At 41.1% G+C, this 18,702-nt stretch overlaps 2 protein-coding genes across 3 annotated transcripts in view; one reads left to right on the plus strand and one right to left on the minus strand.

Annotated features, from left to right (window-relative positions):
* Positions 1-18,702, plus strand: part of txlng (taxilin gamma) — a 765,700-nt gene that overhangs the window by 462,822 nt on the left and 284,176 nt on the right. The window lies entirely within an intron of this gene.
* nadsyn1 (NAD synthetase 1) lies at positions 1,795-17,364 on the minus strand. Of its 2 annotated transcripts, none has more exons than XM_050052662.1 (22): positions 17,270-17,364; positions 17,077-17,185; positions 14,960-15,020; positions 14,645-14,761; positions 14,313-14,366; positions 14,102-14,191; positions 13,436-13,487; positions 12,833-12,921; positions 12,625-12,742; positions 12,123-12,254; positions 11,820-11,891; positions 10,197-10,321; positions 10,021-10,069; positions 9,816-9,918; positions 8,337-8,505; positions 7,964-8,099; positions 7,572-7,678; positions 5,693-5,824; positions 5,246-5,315; positions 4,465-4,593; positions 4,085-4,261; positions 1,795-3,879 (listed from the first exon to the last, which is right to left on the minus strand). In XM_050052662.1, exons 2-22 carry the CDS (start codon positions 17,159-17,161, stop codon positions 3,844-3,846), a joined length of 2,103 nt encoding a protein of 700 aa, XP_049908619.1. In that variant the 5' UTR covers positions 17,162-17,185; positions 17,270-17,364; the 3' UTR covers positions 1,795-3,843. The 2 variants fall into 2 exon arrangements, with proteins under 2 accessions (XP_049908619.1, XP_049908626.1); XM_050052669.1 differs by having other exon boundaries at positions 17,262-17,335.

The following is an 18,702-nucleotide window of genomic DNA, read 5'->3' on the forward strand; positions in this document are numbered from 1 at the left end:
ACGATTAAGGAAAAAAACCCTACTGAATAAAAAGAAATACTCCCAGTATGATGCACTTACAGGGCCTGTAAGCAAGGTCGCTTCAAGGGCCCAGAGCTGGATAGAGCCCAGTCACATCTATAAGAGGTATTGGAGCTGGGGCTCTGCTGTCAGGTATGGACGCCCATGTCTGACAGAACAAAAAGCATGAAACACTTGGAATGATTAAAAAAATGATTAAAATAATCATGGTAAGTCAAGATTGACCTTTAAAGGTCCAGTGTGGAGCATTTAGGGCGGTGGTGTTGTGGTAGTTGAAGAGGCGGGTGCACTTCTGGGTAGATGGTGGGTGACCAAGGAGGAAGAGAGTTTACTCTGTGATATATTTCAATGCCTTTTTTGCCGATAGGGGAGTATACAGTGAACAGCCAGAACAAGAGGTGTGTATGCTCTATCATGCATGTGCCCTCCACTAATCCACTGATTTAGGGGGATATACTGGCAGAACTAATATATAATAAACATGTTTCCTTCGGCATATCATCACCTGAAATAAGACTTGTTATTTCGTCAGTAGCCCAGAACAGACAAACCAAACACTGGGTCCAGATAGGGCCATTCACATTTTTGTGTGGGCCACCGTAGTTAGCAGCCCCTTCACTATATGTGAGCGTGAAACTGCTTCATTCAGTTTGGTTTTTTTTTACCAGTTTTAATCACCGGGTCTGTTTGTTTTGGAGAGGAAGAGACCTTTGAGGAAAATTCTGCTCCCGATAAAGACCTCTTGAACAATTAACACTGAAGGAATCCTGACCATGTGAAGTTTCGGCTGGTTGCAATCGAGTGGTGGTGTCTGGTGGCAATCATCACTGCTAGATGCCACCCTTTTGAATTTTTCTCTAACTGAATAATCAATGAAGCACCTTGGCACTATTAATATATAGTGTTTTTTAGTATCTCATAGATCTGACAGCAAAGTTTTGATGCATCGTAATTAATATATAATATATAATTATATTGCTGTATTGTTTTATAGTCTGTTTTTATTGCTTATTTGGCCAAGATAATGTAATCACTTGTTATTCAGTAAATTAACTGGATATTAATAGATATTCTATATATTATCACAATCGACTCTGTGGCCTATTTTCAATGGGTTATTGGCCAAATGGTTATTAATAATGTTTTTGCAAAATTTATTACATTCACTAAACTAATATGATATGAGGATATTTTCATGCATTATAACAATGGATTGCTTTTGCATTTCAACTTATTAATGTAAAGCTTTTTATATTTTTTCAACAGAAACACCCTTTTTTCATACTGTACGTGAGATAAAATGTTGGTTCCAAAAAAAGGCACGTGACTTTCTTCCAAAAAAAATAAAAAATGAAAAAATAAATAAAATAAAAATTTCCATTAATGCAAAAAAACATTCATCGGGCATATTGCCACCCACATTTTAATGAAGTTTAATATTAAAGACTGAATTTAATAAAGTCAGGACAAAGTATGGTCATTTTTTGTCTCTTCTGTAAAGTTGTTCAAATATCACCTTCACCCCTCTGGTTCTCACCCCTCGATCTGTAGATAATGGCTGATGTACAAAAACAGCACTAAGAACAATAAAACACGTTAATTAGGCCCCTGCAGTACATCACATGTAACACTATGCTCATTCAGCTGACAACTAATTTAATTTAACCAGAATCCTTCTTCTCTGATGTTTGACGTGTTCCTTCCTCCAATACATCGTTAACTTAATTAAAAGTAATTAAATTAAAACATGTAGAAATAAAACGTTAAAACCAATTTAATTTATTTTTAGGATCTTTGTTTCCAGTAAACCTTTAATCTCTCCCAACTCGTCCCATACAGAGTGTCTCACTAACTAACAACATTAAACTCAGAACACACACCTGTGTAATCCAATAACTTCAGTGTCCCAGACACTGGAGGAAAAGGTCTCTCATAGTCTAAATCTAATTTGTCACAAGGCAAACATAGAAATTAAAGGACCAGTGTGTAGGATTTAGGGGGGCATATTGACATATCCATCCATCTATCTATTTTGACCAGCTTATCTGGAGCCAGGACGCAGGGGCAGCAAGTCAAGCAAAGCACTCCAGACATCCCTCATCCCTCTCTCCGTTCCCAGGCCAGATGAGATATGCAATCCCTCTAGCGTGTTCTGGGTCTGCCCCGGGGCCAGTGGCATAGATTAAATTTAATATATTAAGTTTTTTCTTTAGTGTATAATCACCTGAAAATAGGAATCGTTGTATTTTAGAATGAGGCGTTTCTACATAGGGAGCGGGTCCTCGTCGATGGAGATTGTCATGTTGCATCGCCATGTTTCTACAGTAGGACAAATCAATGGACAAACCAAACACTGCCTCTATATAGGAACATTCACATTTTCGCATCGGCCACTGTAGTTAGCAGCCCCTCCACGACAAGAGCGTCGGAAAACACCTTTTTTTTTTTTAAATAGACATTTGTCTTGTTTATAAACATAGCATACACACAAGACGAGGCCTGAAAGAGGTGTACGCTGTGCCAAAATTTAGACCTATAAAAACAGACTTGATGGGAGAAACTTTGACCCATGCTAACCAACATTTTTGGAGACAGGAAATTTGCAATGCAGATGGTGAGGTGGAAGCCTGACTGTAGAAATTGTCGAATATTTTTTGGTCCATGCCATTTTTAGAGTTTGTCTCTTACATTTTTAGAATGTATCCTGTGCACTGTTTTATAAAGGAGACTCCTGGTCTATGTGTTTTGGAGAGGAAGAGACATCTGCGGATAATTCAGCTCCCATTGAAAACCTTCTGAACATGTGGATCTGAAGTTATTACAGAAAAAGACTGGGCACACAGTAGCATGAAGAGGGTTAGCCGCCTGTCTCTGACATGCCAGCGTTGGACATACACTGATTTGTTACGTGATTCTGCTTTATTCAGTGTTTTTACTGGTTTAAATCATCTGGTCTGTTTGTTTAGGAGAGGAAGAGACCTCTGCGGATAGTTTGGCTCCTGGTATAAACCTCCTGAACAATAAACACTGAAGGAATTCTAACTGGGAAGAGTTTCAGCTGGTTGCAATCTGCAATCCTCACCACTAGATGCCACTAAATCCCCCTAAATCTTACACACTGGACCTTTAAAGCTTTTTGTTGATGTTGTTGGTTTTAGTGCCATATTACTAATATGACTAATATTTACGATCACATTTAGAAGAAATCAGACATCAACTTTGAAAACCCCTGTAGCGCTTTGTCACTCATAATATTGACATTCGACCTCCAAAAGAGTTATAATGAGAAATAGTTGTTCTAGTTGATCACATGAAAGGTTCAGAAAGGAGGCACAGTCACTGTTTCTTACGTTGTGTAAATTACTGTTAATTTTTTAAATTATTATTAGTGTTTTTAATTTGTAAGAGACAAGTATAGAGAAACACAGACAGCTGCAGAAGCAGAGTCAGATGTGTTGTACACATGTATACAGCCAAAACTAATTTCCTACACCAGTACCTTGACTGGCACTGATAGTTTCATGTTCAATATGTTGCATAGTTTCCCACAAATGACTGCATTACTGCATTTCACATGACAAAAGACTTGAAATGATCCCATATTTCTTAGCATGGTTTGGGAATGACGGCATGTCGTCAACAGTCACAAACTGAGGTAGAACAAAGGTCCTGTTTAGGCCCAGAGTAATGACTGTTTCACCTGCTTGACCCTGTGCTTACAAGAGCAGTACAAACTATTTGGCTTAACTGAAACTGTGACTGATCTTTTTAATCCGTCAAAGTTGTGATGGCTTTTCTCTGGACACTGAAGACCTGAGGTTCTTATTGCTGTGGAGTGTTTGCTGTCATCTGGGACACCTGTGGGAAAGGAAACTAAATGTCAACACAACTTTATAAAGATGTTTATTCAGCCTACGATGGTTTTTTAAATTTAATTTAATTCTTAATTTAAAAAAATCATATTGACCGTCCGTATTCACAGTTAATTTCTGTGTGTCTACATTCCCGTCCGTTTCACTGTCATAAGAATAAGGTGAAAGTGAAGTTCCCGCCTCATTGCTACCTGGTCTTGGATGCACCTGAACTGCCAGGTCCAGCGTGTGTTGTAGAGGAAAGGTCGGAGGTCAAAGCGGTTGTCGTCGGGGCTGTAGCTCTCGGCGTGGTAGGAAGGTGTCACTGTGGTCATCTTATGGCGGTTCACTGAGTACATTCGGAAGAAGTGCTTCACCTTCTGGGCCACCTGATGAAAGACGACAAAGCACTTTAGGTGGAATCTTAAACAGCTGCTAAATGCACAAAACTAATAAGGACTAATTAACACTGGCCTGAAAGTGTCTGCTCTATATTTCAAGATGGACACAGAGTTGTTCCCCTACAGGAGGAGTCCACTGTCTCTAGCAGAGGAGCAGAAAAATGTCCCACACTGCAGAAGAGTTGACTGACCTCTGTGGGTGGGAGCGCATCCTTCCACATGTGGATGAGTTTACAGAACATACTGAAGGGGCCGCACTTGGAGATCTTCCTCAGTCGTCCAATCACAGATAACTCAGAGTAAGTCATCCCCATGTCTGCCTGAGGAGGGAGGCGGTTGGAGAGAGATGGAAGAAAACAGGAAAAGGAGGATGAGGGATGAAGGAAATGGTGGCTGATGATCCCATGTGAATGTGCTCATTAAAGAGTATTTCAATTTAAGCCTGAACACATTTTTTTTAATATAACCCGAGCAAAAAGTAATACAAGGTTCCTTCTGTAGGAACACCAGTCCCTTTCTTCTTGTGAAAGCATTCAGAGCCACTTGAGAAGTTTGCAACTTGTGCAAAGACATTATTGGTCAATATCTTAACTAAAATAATATTAATAATTGTAACATTCAAGTAACTTTATGAGCCTGCTGTAATGTACCAGTGGCTGAAAATGCTGTCTGGAGCAACATGTTAACATTGTATCACCCACCTCCCCCTCCTCTGATACCACCCTCACCCAAATGGTGCTCAAGTCTCACCTCACTGCTGCAGTTCAAACAATATTCTCACCCACAAACTGAATCAGGAAATAGAAAAAAACCTGTGAGAAGTTTTTCTTTCTCACAGCTGGACTGATGTGCAGTAACTTAATTATATATGTGAAAAACATCCTAACACTTTAAGCAACAACAGCTCATCCAGATAGCTCTAAGATTAATGTGATTCAGTTAAAAGGTCGACAGATGTAATTAATTTTGTACCTCATCTGTTTGCGACACCTGTCCATCTGTCAGTGGCTCCAGTTCAGCTGTGGGCGGAGCGGACAAGATGCTGCAGAGGAAACCAAAACCACACAAGATGCAGTTTGTGGTTTGTGACAAAGCTTTAAAGAAACAATGAGTAGTGCATGAAACCTACACATTATATATGTATATCTATATACTCATTTATAAAGTGTTTAAATTTGCTGCAGTTTGTTTCGGTAAATATGTCACTGTCAGTTTTATCAAAGTAAAGCACACTGTAACAAATGGTTGCTGGTGGTGCTGCAGTTTTTGACATATATTTCCCATTAATCGTGGTGATACTTTCACTTCTATCTCTGAAGGTGTTGTGTTTAGTGAAGAGTGCAAAATACTCGAACTCAGTTCTAACAGGTACGTTACCCAGCAGTTCAATCCTCCCAGATGTCTGTGAGCTGACCTTACCCTCTCAGAGCGGTGAGCTGGAACTGCTCGGTACAGTACAGCAGGAAGCTCTTCAGGTCTGTCTTGCTGATGCCTCCTATTGGGTTGATGTCGGCACTGGAGCAGTCGTACTTTGTGAAATACCCTGTCAGACTGAGCAGGAGAAGGTATTTTATGGGGGGAAAGTTAGGCTGTAAATATTCTCCACAGTAGTTGCATTGTTTTAGCCACACTCATTATGGTTTGTGGCTGCCGTTTTTCAAGTTAATAAAACAGTTATTGTTTTTTGTGAATGGCCTCCTGACACCAGGCATTAATGTCTGTTAGCAGGCGTTAAAAAGCACAAGCTGCTGTGATGGTCCGGGCATTTTTACCAGTAAGTCAGTAAAATAAGATCCCAGAGGGCCAGTCTGTGTGACTTCAATGGACTTAACGTCATCACTGCTGCAATCATTTTATCCAACCTCTTAATTCGTGAGGTAAATAAAAGAAATGCTGAATTCATGATACAAAGTGATTTGCAAGGATCGCACACTTCTTTGTTTCGGCCAAAGCAGCATATGTTGCATGGCATTGGAGCAAAACTTGAGCCAGGTTCAACATCTGTTGATGAGCCTTTCTTTATTTCCTCTCTGGCATCACTAACATGGATGAGGTTGCTGCAGTTTTTCATGCGGTGCTGTAGTTTAATGCATGTTACACTACGCTGCAGGGAACTAATGGAATCTCGGTCACAGTCTGTGTCAGACAATCTCAATTTGAAGCATGTCAGATTGTGTGACTAATGTCTGTAAAAAAAAAAAAGTACATAAGAGCAGAGACACATCATCAGTTCATCAACCTGCACTGCTCATATATTCTCAAACAACAACACAACAATAATCAAATTTAATCACACACTTCTCCTCAACTTCTTTCAAACATGTCACGTATGAAATGTAGAACTGCAAGTGTGTTCTGTGTGTGTATTCTGATTGGTTGGTTAGTGTGGGTCACAGCAGCGGTCGTATTTTGAAAATTTGGTACTTAATTTAAATATTTGGATTCAGGCTGTCTTTTATTTCCAAAGCTCCTAATCAACCATTGGTTGCTGTGTCTCACAGTGCAATGTAGGACCGACGATTTTACCATGTTTCTCTCATGACTATCCATTTTTCGTCTCTGTCAGCCCAAATCCACACAGTGTTAAGGAGCTTTTAGTTTCTCTCATGGAGGCTGTGTCACTTAATTATTAAGATATATGTATTTTTCCTGACAGCAAATAAACACTGAAAGCATTTTCTGCATCTGTCGTTCGCGTGTCTCATGGAACAGATTCAGTTTCAGTCTACACTGAGTCTGTGAGACACACATCTCATGGAGACCCCCAGGCTTTTTAAGGCTTCAAGTCAATTCTTTGTCAAGTTTAGTGAAGCGTAATCTGCACAGACAGCTGTTTAAATCACACAAATATCCCGCTGTGTATGTTTTGAACTTATTAACCGTCTCTACATTGATCATTCGAGGCTCCCAGTCTGTCTGTGCCCGTTTCATTACAGGCAGACTCCCCTCACTCGCTATAGCAGGTGTGAGAAATAAAATCAAAGAATCAATACATAGAAACACTTGATTTCTTCCCATGGCGCCGACATGACAACTATTCTGGTTCAGTGAATTTCTGCTACAGCCTGTGAAGGCAGGTTAGTGCTGTCCACTCAGCTCCCCAGGACCTGCTGCTGACAGATGGCTGAGACGTTTACAGAAGACGGAGTCAGTGTGGACTGAATAAAAGGACGTTTTTGTGCTGCTCTAGTTCACTTTGGTCTCATTCCCAACAGGGATTCCCAGTAAAAACAACTGCAATCGCAGAATTTATTTTAGAAGGACACATGAAATATAACAAACATGTCTCCAGTTATACCTCTCATCTACGTTGGCTGAGCCCAGCACCAGTAATCCACCTGGCTTCCCCCGAGTCCACAGACTGAGCTGGGCAAACAGGTAGGCCAGGACCATCCTGACTCGAGCCTGGAAACACACACACACACACACACACACACACACACACACACACACACACAGGAAGTGAATATGGTACTGACAAGAACTAATAAAACGGTCACAGCTTTGTCAGCTTCAGTGTGAAGACTGTGGTTAAACTGTCAGAACACAGGGGACAACACAAGGAGTAAAAAGTCATGAACTGAGTCAAAGACAAAAAGAAGACGTGGCAAACAATCAGTCATGATGATGATGATGATGATGAAACCATTATGAAGACACACACAGAGACAGTGTGGGAGTGTGTCTGACCTGTACGTTCTGCAGAGCCAGGTTTTCTCTGTGACTTCCTCCATTGGCGCGAAACTGAGGCCACCTCCCAGTGACCACTGAGAAGATACCCAGAATGCCTTTCACTGCCATGTCTATGTTAATATTCATGTGTGTGCTGCAGAATGACAAAGAATGAAAACACTTTTTATTCCAAAGAAACTTAAAGGACAATAAATCTACAAAAAAAAATACACACTTACTGTGTGTGTTCATCCTACAGGTGTGTAGTATCATCTCATTCACGATAATACAGGTATAATTTTTAACATGATACTCCAAGTAATAACGGTCTTCTCTTTTTAACTTGTTCTCAAACACTTATCAAAAGCCCTTCAGGTTGTACCTCGCCTACCTGCCGATCTGATTGGCCAGGCTTTTGGCTCTGCTGCATGTGTCCTCTGAGGAGTTTTCGCTGGCCATGTAGCAGGTGGTGAAGATGCGACCACACAGCTCCTTTGGTTGGTGAGGACGGTAGGATTCATCCCCGACCACCCTGCGAACATCCTCCAGCACCTGGCTGTCTGATGGGTCGAGAAAGACAGAAGAGGGGGGGGGGAGAAGAGTGTTTGGAGCGTCTGGTTTGTTCGAGTCCTTAGAGACGTTTGCTCTTATTGTAAAACTTCAAGCCCAGTCCCTTTTACTGGCTCAATGTGGCTGCACATTGTGACCAATAAAGGCCTGTGTCAATTAGACGCCTGATCTTGTTACCAAGCTGTTCATTTCTTTAATAAAACTGGATTGTTGATGACCCACTTGAGCTAACATTAGTTCGCTGCTTAGATTGTGCATACAAATATAAATGTTTTAACCTGTCAATATGGAGATGCTGTGTCAGAATATGTGACCATTCCTCAGTTACCCCGCTAAGTTATACATATTCCTTTAGTCCGTTAGGGTCCACTGATCAAAAGTGTTTTTCATACAAAAATTAATCCAAGTTATGAATATTGTTTTAACAGGACAAAGTGGTGTTGTGTGGGAATGTCAAGAGCCGTGAAACAAGTGTCACAACACATAACTGAGATGCAAACATTTTTGTTTGCTTCACCACCATCTTCATCGCACAGTGTCATAACACGCTGGGTGCATGTTGTGCATGTGTGTGTATTTCGGGCTTGTGTGTATATGACAACAGAGTGAGAAAAATTTCCCCTCAGGAATTAATAAAGTATATCTCCTTCTAAAGAGAGGAAGTGTGTATTCTTCTTAGCGTCTGGGACATAGCACGCTGCAACAGATCTGTTGGAATTACAAGAATTATCTAGAGTGGCTGTGATCAGCTCGGGCGGCTGCACGGCCACCTGGTCAAGAACAACACTTTACTGGTTATTCAATTATCTTTTTTTTTTCATTGCCAACAAAACTCATGAAAAGATCAAACCAACAGTGTATTATGAGGTCGCTCAATACTTTCTGACCTCACAAATATAATGTTTCATCTTTAAAACTGTTAAACAGCTGGTCAGTGCAGTTTCGAATCAAACGTTACACACACCAGAGGAAATAGTGCATTTACTGTGGACTTTTTTCAGAAGCAGATTAATCCATATTTAGTGCTGTGGTGAGTATTTGGGAGTTTTAATAGTGTCTAGACAACAACAGAGTTCTACATTAAAGAGGAAGAAGATAAATCAGGCTTTGATACAAACACAATACTTGTTAGTTGATAACGTTCATTGTTGGTTTGAGTCTGAACATGGGATTCGTTGAAAAGATGGAAAATAGAGTATTCCCAGCCTCATCCTTTACAAGAAGATGTGACAATAGTCACACTGACAGAATGTGTGTGTTTACAATAAACTGAAATGAAAGCAAGCTGAATCATACTCACTGCCGTCCTCTATAGCCTGGCAGAGCAGCACACACATTGAGTGGACAATACAGGCGGTGGAGGAGCTGTCGACTCCTCCGCTCAGAGGCAACAGGAAACCAGCCTGAGACACAAATCACAAACACCAAACTTAACATCTAACAACTTCTTCGTTTCAGTTATTTTATGGCCCAATAATACATAAAGTGTGTGTGTTCCTCCTCACCTGTCCACTTCTCCTCAGGTAGTCCCACAGCCAGCAGGCCGGCCCTAAACTGAACGACACAGGTGACAACTGCTGTTCAATAGATTTCTGGGTTTCTTTAAATGTCCCTTTTTAGAAGCTACTAGATGAAACTTGTTTTCTGTTACAAACGTTGTACCAAATGTCTGTATTTGTACCTGATCTCTTCCTCTGGTGTATGAAAGTAACATGTTATTGGCTGGTGGGTAGGGAGGTAGACGTCATCACAACTGGATAAAGAGAAGTCAACTTTGATCCTGTGGCACGGTTTGGGTTCACTTTCCTACAACAGAGAAGTGTGACAGTGAGAGACGAATGGACATTTACTCACACGAAACATACGAAACCATCAAACGGTGATCGGAAACTGAAAAAAGGTGTTTTCTGTTTCATGTGCAATGTGTTTACAAGCCACAATTTATAACTTGGCTAACAAAATGCTATAAAGGAAAGATTGCATTAATTTTCTGCACTTTTTTAGCTCAGTTTTTGGACTCCCAAGGGAAGTATCTCTCTCTTTAGTTGCTAAATGCTCCACTATGTTCACCAGCTAGTCTCTTGATGAGTCTGTCTGCTGTTTGCTGCTGAGCAGGTGGAGTACAGTGAGGTTTACACTGAAAACAGCTTCCTGTTGCTGGAAATAAGGCTGATGAGGCCTGACACTGAACCAAAACATTAAAGCTGTGAGCCATGAAACCAAAAAAATGAGCTGAAGGAGGCTAAAAAGCTGCGTAGAGCTGAGGGCAAGTGAAGAGTCAGGTGAATGATTCTTTCATACAGTGATTTGATCCATTGTTAGTACTAAAAATATTGATCAGTGCAGCTTTAATATGAGGCATGGACCGTCTTCAGACTTTGTTCAAGTGTGTTTCAGTGGCAAACGTTTTGAAGTCACATTAATATATTGCTTTGTGCCAAGCATCAGCCAACACATTAAAACCACTGACAGGTGAAGTGAATAACATGATGCCACCTGACACTCCATCCACCCAAACCCTGTTGCAGACCAAGTACCCCCCTCATGGCACGGCACTCTCTGATGGCAGTGCCCTCCCAGCAGAACAATGCATCATGCCACACTGCAAAAACTGCTCAGGAATCATCAGAGGAACGTGACAAGCAGCTCAAGCCATCAACCTGGCCTCCAGATTCCCCAGATCCCAATCTGATGTAGCATCTGTGGCACGTGCTGGTACCCAACCTCACAACCCACAGGACTCCAAGGATCTGCCTCTAACGTCTTGGTGCCAGACACTCCCAGAGATCCTGTGTCCATGTCTCAACATGTCAGAGCCAAGTCTGATCCAAGGAGGCCCCACCATGGATTGGGGATATCTCTGAGGATCCTTCCACAAATGCTTGATCAGATAGGACCTGGGGAATTTGGAGGCCATGTTGACACCTTGAGCTCTTTGCCAAGTTCCTCGAGCCATTCCTGAGCAGTTTGTATGGTGTGGCGTGGTGCATTGTTCTGCTGGGGAGGCGCTGGTATCAGGGAGGTACTTCAGTCTGCGACTGTGTTTGGGTGGGTGGAGCGTGTCAAGTAGCATCCACATGAATGCCAGAATCCAAGGTTTCCCAGCAGAATATTGCTCTGCAACGAGACGATCAATGTGATTCAGCTTCCCTGCAGTGGTTTTAAGGTTTGGCTGTTAGAACCTGCTAAATAGTGAGCTTTAGAGTGATGGAAGGAAATAATACGTAAAAGCAAAACAAAAAGAAATAAGCTATGATTCGGCAACTTGGTATATTCCAATAATTGGTGGGTGGTGCTGTCTCACCATGTTGGGCTGGCAAACTTCTCCTCTGTAGCTACGGACATCCTCAAGATCTAGAGTGGCTGTAATCACCTCCTACAACACACACACACACACACACACAAACATCAGTCTGCCTCTCGTGTCTCAGGAATGTTGTCTGCCTGCTGTCTTACTGCAAGACCTGCCCTGCAACACTTACCCAACATACGGGAAACACAACACTTAATTTCCTGCCCACATCTACAGTAATGTCTCTTCACATGTATCATTTATGATTTTCATCTACATGCAGACTTATTTGCAGGAAGCTGTGTCCATACACACCACATCATTCAGTGAGAACTGTGCTCCCTGAGCTACAATGTCTCCGTTGATGGCCACCATGGCACAACCATCATAGTAGACACGGTCTCCATCGCAGCCCCTCTGGTTGGCGTACAGGTAGATACCTCCACTCTGGAACAACACTGACAAGACTCTGAATGCAGCATTGATTCGACTCAAGTTATTACAAACTTAAAACAGAACGCAGGATGTTATGGTGGCACTGTGTCCTGTATTTGTGGTACAACACTGCCCTCTGGTGATCTCTGAGCTCAACTGTCTGCGTACATACAGGAGGGTGACAAATTAACACACAAACCAAGTTGAATTATTTCATCTTTCTGACTAATATTACAATTGGGTTTTTTTCAGTATCTGTGAATTACTCTGTAGACCAGTATTTATCTTCTACATAGTCTTTAAACATCTGTTTCTACCAACCATAATCACATACGGTCAGTGTTTTTATGTGACTAATAGCCAGATGTTTGTGGAGCTATACCTTGGTGGTGGCTGACTTGATCAGGTTGACTCTCTGGTCAGCTTTGCGGAGCTCATGGTGGCTGGCAGAGGAGTTAGTAAAGATTTCAACCCCATCCAGACCCATCTGAATATGGGGGCTGAGGAAAGAGAAAACATTCAGTCATCAGGAGTTAGGACGGTTTCAGACAACACCCATGTAATCCTCATACAGTCTTCTGCTTCTCTACCTTCTGGGGTTCCAGAGCTCCTGGCATGTCTCAGTGCCGATGCAGGTGTCCTTTGTGGACAGCACACAGTCACCGAATGGGACTGTGTCCTGATGAGCATAAAGAAACAGGGCTTAATAACAATGACCCTCTCTTTACAAGTCTTAGCTGAACATAGATGATGATTAGGGGTGTAAGAAAATATCAATGCACTTAAATATCACAAAATGATGTGATGTGATACTGTGTCGTATTGATGAAAATTATTTTATTTATTTACAATCTTTTATTTTCTTAATTTGTTTACCTAAACAAATGTATTTATCTATTTTCTACTGATAGAGGCAAATGATAATTCCTCTACTCAGACTGCACACAAAGTACTGCTATGATATTACAGGGACCGTGATAAATACAAATGTAGATCTCACTGTTCTTTTTAATACACATGGTAAAGTGCTCTTAATACTAAGTCAGTTTTACAAAAATTTGCTTTAAATAAAACTGCAATACAGTATATTACGATATACTGAATAGTAACCACAGTATTGTGATACGTATCGTATTGCCAGATTCTTGCCAGTACACAGCCCAAATGATGATAGGGACTGTTTGTTTATTTACCTGCCCTGTTACCTCCTGGATCATCCTGGGCAGGAAGTACTCCTCCACATGCCTTGAAGAAACAAACAAAAAGACAAGACCTTTCACTGCCATCCCTGCAATTTCCAAAAGTAAAGATAAAATCAGTTTAGTGGCCAACAAAACTGCACCAAAGTTTTGGCCTGACCTTTCTTAGCTCGTATCACTATCACCTATCATTCTTATCAGCTTTAAACTGTGGTAAGGATGTTAAGTCATGTGACCGTGGTGTAGTTAATTTATAGCCTAACATTAGCTTTTTACGTCTGGCGATTGCATTTACATTTCAAAAATCATAAAAGTGGTGCTCATTTGTGAGGTTTATCTTGAAGAACAAAATGTGTGAGTAACATAAATGTTTGTTTGCCACTGAACTTATTTTCTGCAGTTATCCAAAATCTAGTGGAAAGGTCCCACTGGCTTTTTGCCAAGGTGCGATGCTAACTTCCTCATCATGCAACAGAAAAATGTCCCTGGAGCACTATATTGCCTGATTATACTCTAACATATAAAATATCAAGTGTGAAATTCATTGCAAACGAAAGTAATGAATATATTAAATAATCTGCTTGTATAATTCTTATATCAACAATGAGTATTCTCATAAAAATGGAGAAACATTATGGTGAGAAGGGCCTCTTGACCAACCTTAACTGGTTCCAGGGAGAGAACCAGCGCATCTCTCGGTAGATCCCGTGGTTGGCCATCTGCATTTTAGGTCTGATCAGCAGGATCTTTCTACAAGATGGAAGACAAACGCTCAGTGATGATATATGCACACTGTATATGTGTATGAATGCATAAAAATAGGACAAAACAACAGGTCATTTAGTGAGACTGGACTGATGTGCTGACATACCTGTTTAGGAACAGGATCCGACAGTTGTAGCGCACATTATGATGCATGATGGGCCTGAGGGGAACAGAGTGTATCATCAGACGGGACTTCCAGCCACACAAGGTGAGTCTTGAGTTTTAAAGCAGCAGAGATACTGGTGTCATATGAAACTAGAAGACTGGAAGAATCCACTGGTACCATGTCTAGCTAGGTCTAAGCTTTCAAATAATGTATACCACTTCTAAATGGCATCCACTGTTGGCCTGTTGTTTCCCCCTAAAGATTCCCTGCCCCCTCTAAAACAGACAGGAGTGGAGTGGAAGAGGTTAAGAGAGTTTGAAGGTAATACCCACATGCCCACATCACAGATGATGTCCTGGGTGACAGGAGACTCCAGAAGCTTCCTCAGGACCTGAAAGCTGTGGAGCAGCGTGTCTGACTCATAGAAGTGGTCTGCACAGCCATAACCACTGTGAAAACGTAAAAAGAAAGGGGACGTCAGCAAAGTAAAACTGAAACTACATCTTATAAAACCTCTGAGCTACAAGACACTGTCAATATCGACTGCTGTTAAGTCCAATAGTTATAAAAATTATATTTTGGCCAAGATAACATCACAGTGTGTGAACATATTCATGTGAGTGTCACACATGCTTTTCCCATCATACCATATCTCCAGCTCTGGGCCCAGCCTGTATTTGGCTCCATGAGCTTTCGCTATCTCGATACCTGCAGAGAGACACACAGACCAGGCAAACATTCTTGTTAGGTTTGTGTGCATTGACCAGTGGCAGAGGCAGACTCCAGCAGCTGTGCAGTGATTAGGTACTGTACTTCCACACAGTTAGGAAACTTGTGAGAGACAGAGAAAAAAATGTCACTACTGAGGCAGCGAAGGCAGAAAAGTCTTGACGTGTAATGTGACAGGTTGAGTTTACAGGTACATCAGCATGAAAAGTTGTTTTTGTGGACTTAACTGCACAAATCTCAGCAGTAATTGGTGGAAATGTTCATTATCTCATCAGGGGAATCTTCTGGTTATCTCAGAGAGCAGAGTTAGCTCTAATGATCTGGTCAGAGGATTTAACATGGTGCAAAGCACTGGAAGTTTTTTTACAGAACCTGGAGAGGAAGGACGTTAAGGTAAGACAGTTCACACTGATACTGCATGTTAATGGTTGTTGAATTAACTGTGAGAACATTTGACAGTTACGCAAACTAATGACGTTGCACATAAGATACATTACATTATTATGCTCTTTTTTCCCAGAGGATAAAAAGAGGTGTGCAGAGTCTCTTCTCACGTTCCTGTGTGGCTGATCAAGGCTAACACTTATGAAACCCTGTATTGACGCTCTTTGTAAGGAGTAAAACTTTGCTGTTAACACTGCAGTTATCTAATAGGAGGTCAATTAATCAATCACAACATTTGTTCCCCGTGGGGCAACTGGTTGTGCAGCAGAGGGATGCATACAGTGGCATGTAAAAGTTTGGGCACAGCAAGACATTTGAGCGCTCTGGCTTGTTCACAGTCATCGTTAGGAAAGGCCAGGTGATGCAAATGTCAAAGCTTTATAAATACTCTGACTCCTGAAACCTTGTCCCAACAATCAGCAGCCATGGGCTCCTCTAAACAGCTGCCTAGCACTCTGAAAACTAAAATAACTGATGAAGACTATAAGAAGATAGCAAAGTGTTTTCAGGGAGCTGTTTCCTCAGTTTGTGATGTCATTAAGAAATGACAGTTAACAGGAACTGTGGAGGTCAAGCTGAGGTCTGGAAGACCAAGAAAACTTTCTGAGAGAGCTGCTCGTAGGATTGTCAGAAAAAACTCAGCAGCAGAAGTTTGCAAAGGAACATCGAAACAAGCCTGATGCTTTTTGACACAATGATCAAAGGTATGTTTAGAGAAAAAACTGTTAAACACGGGGGTGGATGGATGATGCTTTGGGCTTGTGTTGCAGCCAGTGGCACGGGGAACATTTCACAGGTAGAGGGAAGAATGGATTCATTCTGGGAGCAAACATCACAGCATCTGTAAACAAGCTGAAGATGAAGAGAGGATGGCTTCTACAACAGGACAATGATCCTGAACACACCTTCAAATTCACAATGGACGACCTCAAGAGGAGCCAGCTGAAGGGTTTGCCATGGCCCTCACAGTCCCCCGACCTAAACATCATTAAACATCTGTGGATAGACCTCAAAGAGCAGTGCATGAAGACGGCTGAAGACTCTCACAGAGCTAGAAGCCTATTGCAGGAAGAACGGGTGAAAATCCTCCAAACAAGAACTGAAAGACTCTGAGCTGGATACAGGAAGTGTTTAGAAGCTGTGATACCTGCCAAAGGGGGGGCTACTTAGCACTGACCATGCAGGGTGCCCAAACTTTTGCTTCAGGCCCTTTTCATTTTCTATTATTTTGAAACTGTAAAAGACTGAATTAAAAAGTAATCTTGCTGAAAATGTTGAAGAAATGTGTCATCTTTGATCAGCTCATCTTCTACTTGTGACCAGGGGTGCCCCAACCTTTGCATGCCACTGTACATTCTGCACACATAACTATCTATACAATGCACAGTCAATTAAAATCAAAGTTTCAGATGATATAATGAGTGTTGGGTTTAGCTGGTGGAGGTGTGGCACTAATGTAACACACCTGGAGTGTGACATTATTAATACAAACAGAAACCTGCACCTTGCAGCAGCTGCAGCTTGTAGGTGAAATATTACAGCTGTGCTAGTTTCAGAGACACATCTGTCCTTCAACAACAGTCAGACTTACTCTTCAGGATCCTCTGCAGGTTGCCTTCAAAGTCCAAAGCCCACTGGTTCAATGAGCAAGTTGCCAGAGTCACTTTCCGTCCCATGTTCACACAGTAACGTTCACGGACCTGCGGACAGTGAGAATGACACGTGCTATAACTGTGAGCCTGTACAGGTGAAGCTTTATACTGCAGCTGGAGTCACCTGTCTACCTGGCTGTCGTTAGAAAGTATGTGGACTTGACTCGACTTGATCTGAAGAGCTGCAGTACAGACTGTACACTTTCCTTCTCTTCTTCTGTTCCTGTCAGTCTGTCAGTGAAGACGCCTCTGAGCTCATCACTGCCCCCACAGGACAGTGGAGGCATTACTTCAGTCACCCCTGCAGCATGTAGGAGCTGCAGAGAACTTTTCTCTCCACCACATTTATTTGACAGCTGTGGTACCTGTTGCATTTTGAAGCTTATAAAATGCAGTGGTTTTCAAGAGACAGCAGTACTTAACCTTTCTGAGATTTTGTGACCTGTAATAGAAAACAGTGTCAGTTTGGGCCTCTTGTCATGTGTCTTGTTCGCAGCTCTACCAAAGACACATTTCCTCTTTAATCTGCTCAGATGGGTTTATTTAAATCAAAGAAAAAGAGATTAAATTATCCAGTGTCTTACAACAAAGCAATGATTAGTAAAAAAAGACCAAAACATAATAATAATAATAATAATAATAAATCGGTTTTATATAGCGCTTTTCTAGGTACTCAAAGACGCTTTACAAAAGAATACGCACAGAAACAGGCACTCAAGCAAAACACTCAATCAAAGGACACTCAAACAAAACATGACAACAGGTTTATGCAAAAGACCTTTGTTTTTTTCTTCTTTCTTCTGCCATTAATCATCGAATGACCCCTCAGATTTATAGGTTGACCCTTTGAAGGAGTCCAACCTCTCAGCTGGACATAAGCATAACTAGTTAAATTTAAAATAATAAATAAATACAAAATAAATTGAATAGAAAATTTAAAAAAAAAAAAAAGTCATATATAATAACTACAGAAGTGTAACACATTCACTTGAGTGAAAAAAATCTGCTGTTTTTCTGAATTAACAAGATTATTATCTTAAAATGATAAAAAAAAAAGTTTTTTAGGGAGCAAATTCTGTTTTTTTATTTTTCTATTTCTGAATTAACAAAATAATAATCTCATGAGATTATTCTCTCATTAATTCAGAAAAACAGAAGCAGACTTTTTTTCCATGTAAACTTATCTCATAATTCTGAGATAATAACTTTGTTTGCTAATTCAGAAAGACAGGGCAATATATATAATTTAATTCATATATTTTTTGTCTTGACTAAATGCATTACGCTCCTGTAAAGAACATATCAGTCACAGTCAGGGGCCGCTCTTACACAGAACCACTACTTTAACCTGTTGTGTCCTCAACTTAAAGGATAACTTTGGTATTTTTCAACCTGGGCTGTATTTCCCCATGTGTACGTGTGCGTATGATTCATGGGTACCACTCGTTCTAAAATTGGTTCAGTATTGAGCCGCGAAACGAGCTAAAACGGTAACAGGGTCAAATGCATCCTGTATAAAAGTGCTTTTTTTCGCCACTGACCGGTTCAGATCGCCAGTGTTATCT

The sequence above is a fragment of the Epinephelus moara genome, chromosome 1, assembly GCF_006386435.1.
Source record: "Epinephelus moara isolate mb chromosome 1, YSFRI_EMoa_1.0, whole genome shotgun sequence".
NCBI classification, from domain to species: Eukaryota; Metazoa; Chordata; class Actinopteri; order Perciformes; family Serranidae; genus Epinephelus; species Epinephelus moara.